General features: G+C 27.3%; 1 protein-coding gene across 5 annotated transcripts; it reads left to right on the plus strand.

Annotated features, from left to right (window-relative positions):
* Positions 1–2741: 2741 nt before the first annotated feature.
* Positions 2742–10062, plus strand: LOC145015141 (Calcineurin-like metallo-phosphoesterase superfamily protein). Of its 5 annotated transcripts, none has more exons than XR_013665763.1 (9): positions 2742–3209; positions 3519–3760; positions 3947–5479; positions 5577–5752; positions 7696–7804; positions 8513–8612; positions 8850–8943; positions 9605–9766; positions 9928–10062. XR_013665763.1 is itself a non-coding variant. In XM_078973590.1 (5 exons), the coding sequence occupies exons 1-4, from the start codon at positions 2951–2953 to the stop codon at positions 5709–5711; spliced, it is 2169 nt and encodes a 722-aa protein (XP_078829716.1). In that variant the 5' UTR covers positions 2742–2950; the 3' UTR covers positions 5712–5752; positions 7696–7918. The 5 variants fall into 5 exon arrangements, 1 of the variants encoding a protein (XP_078829716.1); XR_013665767.1 differs by having other exon boundaries at positions 9605–9754; XR_013665764.1 differs by having other exon boundaries at positions 9622–9766.
* Positions 10063–10947: the final 885 nt, after the last annotated feature.

A 10947-nucleotide genomic window follows, 5' to 3' on the forward strand; every position in this document is an offset into this window, starting at 1 on the left:
TGAGTTTTATATAGTCTCGCAACGCGGGGGGGGGGGGGGGGGGGGGGGGGGGGGGCATTTAGTTATTATTATTATTATTATTATGCTTGCAAAACAACCATTGTCCCGGGTTAGTGTCCGTTTTAAGGGTTAAATTGGAAAAAAAAAATCATAGATGACTTTTTCGTTAATAAGGCTAAAGTTTAAAAACTTTTCTGAAGATTTTCTTTTTATATATACTAAATAAATTTGGAAAAAATGTATATTTATTTATTGAAAAACATAAAATAAAGATACCATCTACACCCTTTTCACTAGAAAGCTCATATTTTTTATTAAAAAAATAATGAAAATTTATATATCCTTTTTGGGATTATTTTTCTAGTTCTCCTTAATAAATATCATTACTACAATCATAAAGATAACATCTAGATAGAATTCTTAAATAGAGTTTCATGATATATGTGATCTAAAAATGCACTCCTTACGATAAATCAATAAAATTCATATTAACTGTATTTAACATTTGTTATTAGAACTATTGTAGCTCTTATGTTAGGGGTATTATCATAAAGGCCCTTATATTTACATGAAATATATAGTTATGTCCTAAGTCCAAATTTGTGTTCATTAATGCCTCATATTTAGGTAAGTTTTGTCATTTTTGGCTTTTTATCAGGTTGTGAAGAGAAAGAACAATATGTGGGCAATGGTGATGATGGTGGTTCAGAGATGAATAATGCAGAAGGTGGGTCGAAGATACGAATATGGTACTAATAGGGGCTACCAGTGTTTTGTGATGAAGACAATCTTATTGGTGGTAAAGGGTGGTAGTGACAAAGTGTGGTGGTAGGTAAGAAGCGTGTTTCTAGGCTATATATAGTCTCTCATAAGCCTTTATTTTCTGAGGTATCGTTCAATTATGAAAGGATCTTCGATAATTTGTAGTTCTATGGTAAATAATTACACTTAACACCTAAAACCATAAATAGCATTTTGGTCTAAATATGCACTTCTCACGACAAATCAACAAAGTCCTCTTAAGTTATATATATATATATATATATATATATATATATATATATATATATATATATATATATATATATATATATATATATATATATATATGATTGTAGTAATAATATTTATTAAAGAGAATAAAAAATTTTCCAAAAATAATATATAAATTATCATTATTATGTTTTCTAATAAAAATATCTTTATTTTGAGTTTTTTTAAAAAATAAATATACGTTTTCTTCAAATAAATTTAGTATATATTATAAAAAGAAAATTTTCATAAAAATCTTTAAATTGTAATTTATTAACGAAAAAAATCATTCATTTTTTTTTTTTTTGCAATTTAACCTTTAAAATTGGCACTAACCTGTTACAAATGTTATTTTACAAGTGTTTGCCGATTTTAATGGTTAAATTACAAAAATAAAATAAAATAATAAAAGAAAATATTACTTTTTATCAATAGAACCAAAGTATATGGAATTTTTTTTTTTACTATACATTGTTTTAGGCTTGAAATTTTTAGTCTGCTGTTGCACCAAGTTGAGAAACTATCCAACTCAAATAAATATTATACAAAGTGTTACACATCAACCATCCAAAAAAAAATGTTAAATATAAGTTATGGTATAGTGGGGTGTATTAGATCCCTAAAAAATAGAAGTCATCATGTGACAAAAGTCACATTTTTAGCTTATGTTGTTTTAAAGTTGTAGTTGTGACATATAAAAATGATTAATTATTTTTTTAGGGAATTTCGCATGTCTAACCTGAAAAACTCATATGCAAAATATGAAATTTTAGTTTTTTAGTAAAAAATTGTTTTTTGTTTTAAGTTTTTTATGATTAAAATTTTCAAAAGCTATTTTCATAACAAAGAAATTTAACATTGTACTTTTGATATTTGAGATTTATAATTTCTCTTTCACAAGATTTTCTAGCTGTTATATACGAAATCCTTAGACTCATTTGTTTTTCTCCAAGATAGCCTTTTTTATCTGAAATTGATTATTATTTTAATAAACCTTAATTTTAAATAATATTAAATAAAACTAGGTGTAAGACTCATGTATTACATGGGTTAATTAAAAAAAATTAAATATAAATATCTAAATATTTAAGAACTTTAGATTTATAAGAAAATAAGAAAAACAATAAATTATTAAAATTACTTTTTTTATCTTTTAAATTTAAATAAATAAACAAAATAAACTAACGAGCTTTAATTTGAAAATTTTGAAATAAAAAGGTAAGTATTAACAAAATTAATATTTATTTATTACTACATTTATTATAATTATTACATTAAAATATTATATAAAATTTATTAAAATAAAAAAACTCATAAAATAACATGTGGAAAAAAATTAATTCAAAATAATCACAAAAGAACATTTGACAATTTGAATGGGAATGTGTCATGTGGCAAAAATCATTCATTTATTAGAATAGATTTATTGTAATTATTACATTTTAAAATATTATGTAAAATTTATTAAAATAGAAAACCCATAAAATAACATGTAGAAAAAAAAATTCAAAATAATCATAAAATAACATTTAAAAATTTGAATGAGAGTGTAACATAATAAAAAAAAACATTGATTAGTCTTATTTTTTATTAATAAAAAACAAACTTATATTTCTAATTATTAAAAAAAAAAAAAAAAAAAAAAAAAAAAAAAAAAAAAAAAAAACCCTAATTCCTATCTGGGAAACACATAAACCTGAAAGTTGGAATCAAACACCGAAAATTTATACCCAAATATGAAACAGATTGTATGTACAGGAACAACATGATCATCAGTAATAAGCAAAGGCACGACTTGTGTGATTGCGCTCTAGGGGCCAAGTGATTGGTGAAGCCCCAAAACACCACCAGTCCACCACGAAACCCTTGAAGGGAGTGTTTCTCCTCCGGGGGGATCATACAACAAAAATTTGACGAAATGGGTATCAACCTTAGTTTGTTATTGATACTTTTGTTCTTGTGTAAGAATTGTAGTAGTAGCGACAGCAATAGCAATGGAAAGAACAGAGAGATAATAGAAGTAAAGGGTGAGCATGACGTGGTGTGGATCGTTCAGCTCTCTGATCTTCATTTTAGTGTTCATCATCCTGAGAGAGCTTCTGAGTTTCAGAAATTTGTGGGTTCAACTCTATCGATGATCAATCCTTCGTTGGTTTTCATCACCGGCGATCTCACTGGTATTATTTTCTCGAATTCTACTACCTCTTTGGATTTTTATTTGTTGGCATATTTTCCTACGAACATAAATCTAATCTCATTTCTTTTGAGGAAATTAGGTAACCCTTGAGTTGTTCATCGGTTTATGTTAGGATTTGTTGAAGAAGAGGTTTTGATGATGTTTTCTAATTTGCTTTTGAAATGCTTAGGAATTGGAAACCAATTGAATAAGTTAGAATCAATTCTCTTAGAGCACCTGTTTTTAATTTTCAAATCTTATTATGTTGATTTTAAGTATCAGAAAATCATAACCATGTAATTCTTACCAGATGGTAAAAGCAAGGATCTATTGACAATGAAGCAAAATGAAGAAGAGTGGATTGAATACCAAAATACAATGGAAAATGTTATCAACAAGAGTGGCCTTGATAAGAGCATCTTCTATGATCTTAGAGGAAATCATGATAATTTTGGTGTTCCTACAACGGGTGATTTATATGATTATTTTTCAAAATACAGCATCACTGGCCAATTGGGAAGAACTCAATCTGTCAATAGTGTTACTCTTCAGGTTACTTTTCCTTTTCAACCTCCAATTTATCATACATTTATAAATCAATATCTTATTCAATATATGAGCCAAATTGTTAAAAACTATCGACTTAATCCATTAAGTTGTTCTTTCTGCATTTTCAAAGTGATTATTACGACTTCAAGAATCAGAATCAAATAATTATTAAAAATTTTTTTTTTTCAGATGGGCCCACGAGATCTTCTATTTGTTTCATTCGACAGCACAACATCCACAGGCTTACGCGGGCCCACAAATGTATTCGGCCATCCAACCGACCAACTCTTAACCGAATTAAACTCCCATCTCTCGCAACGTGACGCCACGTCAGCAAAACCATTAACCAAAATCGCCCTTGGCCATTTCCCTCTTTCATTCTCCGCATCCACAAATTCCAAAAATACCCTCAAACACATATTCCTCAACCATTCCATATCCGCTTACCTTTGTGGCCATCTCCACACAAGATTTGGTAACAATTTGAAACGACACCATGAAATAAACTCCTACAACCTTTTTCAACTCAATATCCATGAAAAGACTCAATCAAGTAGCACAATTTGTCCAAATGAAAGTCAAAAAGTCAACGAATTTTGGGAAATGGAAATGGGCGATTGGAGGAAAAGCCGATCTATGCGTATTATGGCTATTGATCAAGGGCATATTTCATTCATGGACATTAATTTCAAGAATGGAGTTAAAGAAATCTTGATATTGCCTACATTTCCATTAGATTCACGATATTTATCAACAACTATTTTGAACAAATACAAATGCCAATCGTTAGATGACACGTCACACTCACACATCAAAGCTTTGGTTTTTTCTTCAAATGTAATCAAAAAAGTTACCGCGAAAATTTACGATTCTACCCATGGGGAACTTTACACGGTTCTTGAAACACCCATGAGTGAAAATGGAGATCATATATACACTTCCCCATGGAATTCAAAAGCTTTCATGGATCCAAATCCTACACGATATTGGCTACAAATCGAAGCAATTGACATTAATGAATTAACAATTTCATCAAATTTGATCCCATTTTCATTAAACGGTTTTCGTGCTAATCTTTCATGGACATGGAAGGAGTTTTTTGTGATGGGGTGTCAATGGGAGGGATTATACTACCCGGTTTTTTGGTCTTTTTACCTTCTCATGTTCATTGTTCTTGTTCTACCAAAATTCATTACCCTTTTGTGGAAAAGGCAATACACTTACCTTTTTTACAAGGCGAATAAAGGGCTTTTTAGTCTTTTGACATGGGTTTTCACCGAGGTGCATAACATCCCGTTTTTGTGGAAATCAATGTTGGCGTATTTGTTGTACCTTTTACTATGTCCATGGCTTTTAGGTCAAGTTTTTACTGAAGGTGGTGAGAGGGGGTATATGACATATAAAGGGTGGGTGGTGGATTTTAAAGATTTAAAAAAATTGGAGTTTATTGGGTTTCCAGATGTAATGGTGATTGTGATTCCACATTTATATTTTGTGGTGTTACCTTCTTTTTTTATAATTTTGGGTGTAGCTGCTGAAAGGGCGATTTATCAAGATCATGTTTGTTCAATTTCGGGAAAGAAAAGAGATGATTACGAGGGTAATTTTGGAAGATTAAATACAAGAAATAAATTAAGTGGTTTTGTTTTAGACAAGTTGAGGAAATGGAGTCGAAGTATACTTTTGATTCTCTCTTTGGCGATTTGTTGGAAGCATTTTAAGGTAAATGTTATTTTATAGCAATTGTATTTTCGTTCATTTGTTATTAAACTTACACTTTTTTTTTTTTTTTTTTTTTTTATAAATTTTATGGATGCAGAGTTGTTGGGCTCTTATGAAAGCTTATGAGATGAATCCAGTGGTGCATTTTCCATTTTATAGTTTTTCAATCCCAGTTTTATTAGCTTATGTTTTCTACATGACAAAAAGACTACACAATACACACCAGATTTAGGTCTGTAAGGTTCAGCATGAAAACAAATATGACTTAATTTGGTAAGCTATATTATATATGAATATGTTTCTTTTTGACTTAATACGAAAAGCTATGTTATTAAGTAGTTTGTTTATTCCAAAGTTAAGATTGAATAAACACTAACATGTTGACATTTTGAATCATCATACTTGGTTTTATGTAGCAAACTGATCATCATTATGTGAAACTGAGAAGTGGGAAAATGATTTAATCTGGTAAACTATATATATATATACTAGGTTAAAATCCGTGGAAACCACGGGTAAAAAAGAAAAACATTATTGATAATTTAAAATGATAATAAAAAATAAAAAATTATTAAATTACAAATATAGAAGTTTTGTTTATAAGTATATATTGATTAGTTAAATTTAATATATACATTGTTGTGGATACTTATCTAAGTTTTGTTAAATTATAGGTAAATATGTTTTACTATACTATGAGTAAATATGACATTTATAAAAAAAATATGTATAAAAGAAATAAATTAGAGCAACACGGTACCAATAACTATCTATCTAGTTATTATTAACTATGAATAAATAATTGTGTAAAGTTTTAATTGTTATTTTAAAAAATAAACGCCAATGATGAAACATATAAATTTTATAGAGTAATTATTGTGTTAAATAAAAATTGTAAAGGTACTAATGATTGAATATATATATATATATATATATATATATATATATATATATATATATATATATATATATATATATATTGAAAATTATTTAAAAATGAAATGGTAACTAAATACGTGTAAAAAAAAAAAAGTAAACATGACTCATGTTGGTATTCTTTACAAGTATAGGGACTAAATTTAAAGGTTAGACATGAAATTGGATTAAAGATTTACACAAAGATCTAACTCATTTTTAATATAGATAAATAATATAGATAAAGTAAATACCTTTATAAAGATCTAACTCATCGCTCTTTGGTTCAAAAGAAAATTGGTGCACAAGAGGTACGTTGTGTTGTGATTACCGATTAAAAAGGATGTGTTGCAATTACCGATTAAGTTGGAGTGATTTTTGGGATATATTGAACCGATTATGAAGCTGCAATTATAACAGGTAAAACAAATTAGGTTTTTATTTTTTGTGAATATGGAAATCGATTGGGGTTGAAGAGTTTCCAACGGTAATTTGTTAGTAATTAACGTATGATTGTAGTGCATCATTATATCCAAATTTCTCTCTATATCTTTAGAAAATTGCTAATTTATTTTCATTTTTGGATTTCAAGGTTACTGCTTGGTATGAGTTTTAGGCATAACAGGATGGAGCAAGGCATGAATCTTTTTGATTAACACGTGATTTTTTTATTTTATTAACATATATATTATATAAATAGATCCTTTTATAATTATTATTTTTAAATTTCAAGAAATCATTTATAATGCTTATGTTTCCTCAAATTATGATTAGATTTTGTAGGTGGAGGGACATGGGATATAGAAAGAGTAGAGAAGCTAACGATGGTTAATCACTTTTTGAAATTTATGCTAGATGCTTAATTATTTTTGAAATTTATGATAGAAGATTAATTAGTTTGTGATCACCAGCTTTTGTGCTTATGAATTTATATTGGAACTTACAGATTTATGTTTTAAACAATTTCTTGTGAACCGTTTATGAATTTAATTATTTCATCTTTTTTGTTGGATGGTTCTTATTTACTATTATTAATAAGTGGAATGATCTTGATAAAAAAGTAAAAATTTGGTGTTTTTTTTAATGTAATTTAAAAGATTGTGAGTTGAAAGTATAAAGAAAGTAGAATGTTATATTAAACATAACAAACAAAGCCTGTTGTTATATTGTGCATTCAAATTAAAAAAACTATCAAAATAGCAAAAAGCTTCCCCATTTTTCTAATTTGTAGAAAATAATGTAATAAGATTTTGTTGTTTTTATATTGTTTTGTTGTTAATGTTACTTGGAATGGTGTTCAGATGGAGAGAGGAGAGAAAAGGGAAAATTCAAACTTTTTTGGGGAAGGAGTTGTGCGTACTTGCTCGTGAAGTGGCTAGGGTTGAGGCAATTTGAGTGTACGCTGGTGAGGTATATTAAATATTAGAGGGTGTAATTATTGTAAATAGCGATTTACTTTACTCTCTTTATTAATATCGGCATTGTACTTTATCTTTTACCTATAATAGCAATGTGCTTACATTATTTACCCTCTATAGTGACTTCAATAATAATTACTGTAAATAGCGATTTACTTTACTCATTATACGCTTATAATGACTTCAATAATAATTACTAAATTGCTTTAATTCTTTTTAAAATAAATTACTTATAAAATGAAATAAGATGTTATACTAAACCATTAATTTTTTTATTGTTTATCTATGAAAGTAGGATGTTATATCATATATACAATTGAAATCGAAACAGTAGACTTTTCCTTCTAATGAGAAGCAGGTGATTGACTTTCAAAAGTGAACTGTCTGAAATACACACAAAGATACACATACAGCTAACTGAAATAGCAATGTAATTTTAAATAGGGTGTCTTTCATGTATCTCAAGAAAAAGGTGGAAAAAATGTGGCAGCAAGTAAAATAAAGTGATTTAACCGCACAAACAGCAACAACACAACAAATTATGATTTATGAGTAATTTATATTATATTTCAAAAGCTAACTGAAATACAAAATTTGATACATATGCAAGATACACATACAGATAAAAAGCAATCAGATACACATACATCAAAGTACTAACCCCGATGCCTTTTTTCCTTGTATTTCTTTGTGCTTCCAGTGGTGGATAATGTCAAGAAAACGAATGCTAGGTGAAAAAAATGGAGAGTCAAATAACAACAATAAGACTTCTTGATTATTGTGTGTTTGCTTCCAACAGAGTAAGAGTCCATCTTGATTTGCATTTGTGTGTGTACGTATGTGTTTTCAATACTAGGTGTGTGTATTTGTGTGTGTTAATCCTCTATGTTCTTAGTCTGGACAATAATATTAGGCAAACAATCGCAGGAAAGTACGTAGTAAAAGTATATTGCTATTAAATTAGGTTTACAAACATATGATTATTAGTGGTGATTGAAGAAGGACTAACCTCAATTTATATGATCTCTTTCTTGCAGAAGTCGTGGAAGAAAAAATATTTTGTCAATTAGAATGAAGGGTAAAATGTGTGATAGCAATAGTAATTTAAATGGAGATGCAAATTTAAAGAAGGTAAGAGTAATATACTCCTAATTTTTTTGGATTCATTAAAATCCTGAAAGATTTAAAACGTATTTGCATTGGTTAACAAATAGAATACCATTTTCAAATTAGGATAGGATTCCTTTTCAAATATTTGAATAGTAATGAAGGGGAAGCAGTCAAATACTTACTGATAACACGTAAAGTATATTGTTGCTATGAAGAACAGAAAAACAGATTGCAAACACAAAAAAAAAATTGATAAGTATAACCTCGATATATGAAGAACTCAATGCAGTATCCCTTACTATAAAGTATATTGTGATTTTGCCCCTGCAACTTCCAATTAGATAACATGACAAATAGTAATGCCAAGTTAGATATCATGAATTAGTAGTGGCAAATGTTTTTTTTTATTTATTTATTTTTTTTTATTTTTTATAATCCATTAATGAAATAATAAAATATTGATCCGTATAAAATTTTTTGTAAAAAAATATTGACATTTTTGTAAAGTAATAAGTAAAAAAATATTGGTATTTCTTCAAATATAATGTTATCTGACCAAAAAAAATACATGTACAGTTGTTAAAGTGGAAGAATTAAGTACATAAACATCAAAACTATGAAAAATATATGCAGCTATCGAATTTTTATAAATGCATGAATTCAGATTGCTAACCTTTTGTAGTTGTTCTTGTCCTGGAGGATGAATATGCAACAAACGATCATAAAATGAAGAAATTATAACCGGTACAAAGAGGAAGGATTGAATACCGTTTGTAATGAGTTCTCTGAAGCAGAATGGTGAAAAAAATAGAAGCGTAAAGAATGAATAGTGGTATATATTTCGGTATGATTTTATTTTGTGCAGATTTTTTGGGATTTATTGACTGGATAATAATTAGTTTCCCATTATAATAAACAAACTTCCATATTTTATTGGATTGGATATCAAGGAATTTCAAATTTTAAATTACGATTTGTGCATCTTATTTTGATTTATTGATGCAGATTTTTCGGATTTATTGTGAATGTATATGAATATGATCTGGACGTAAATGTAGATGATGAAAAGAAGCGGGAAAACACAATTTTGGGCTGCTGGGAGATTGACACGTGGATAGATTCTACTTATTTATTAGGATAGGGGATATATATATATATATATATATATATATATATATATATATATATATATATATATATATATATATATATATATTTACTGTTTTTGTTTGATTTTTTAATATTTGTTTGTCGTTATCTCAAATATATTCTAAGGTAAACATAAAAGAAAAAACAAAACCTTAGACTAAATGACTAATATCTAAAGGTGAACTCTCAATCACAGAAAATTAACCAAAATAGGTGGAGTATTTTTAACAAAATAGCAAAATAAATAAATAAATAACCATTTATTTCGCAATAGGTCAGTTGCAAAACCATTTTATGCTAGGAAGTGATCTTTAAAGTTTAAATAGTCCTTACCACAAAGAAACATAAAAGAAAAAGAAAATAATGAAAATCATATATTGCGTGATATATTATAATTTCACAAATAATCACAATAAATGACGTGTCTTCTAGCATTATATGAATTTTGTCAATTTCTTTTAAATATTTCGCGGTGAAGACCATTCAAAAAATAATTTCGTTATATAAAGTGGTTTTTGCAATGAATCCATTGTGAAATAAATAAGTGTTTGTTTATTAAAATATTAGGTTAGAAACTCGTCGTCTATTACACTGATTGTTAAAAAATAAATAAATAAATAAATAAATATATATATATATATATATATATATATATATATATATATATATATATATATATATATATATATATATATATATATATCAAAAAAAAAAATGTGAAAGATTATTGATAGTATGAAATATTACTTTTATAATCTTAATTTTTTCATATGGGAAAATGACACCGTAACACATCAAAGTTTTGGCAACTGTCTAATTTGATCAATGATTTTTTTTTTTTTTTTTTTTTTTTTTTTTTTTTTTTTTTTTTAATAT

The sequence above is a fragment of the Lactuca saligna genome, chromosome 9, assembly GCF_052625555.1.
Source record: "Lactuca saligna cultivar CGN05327 chromosome 9, ASM5262555v1, whole genome shotgun sequence".
Classification (NCBI taxonomy): domain Eukaryota; kingdom Viridiplantae; phylum Streptophyta; class Magnoliopsida; order Asterales; family Asteraceae; genus Lactuca; species Lactuca saligna.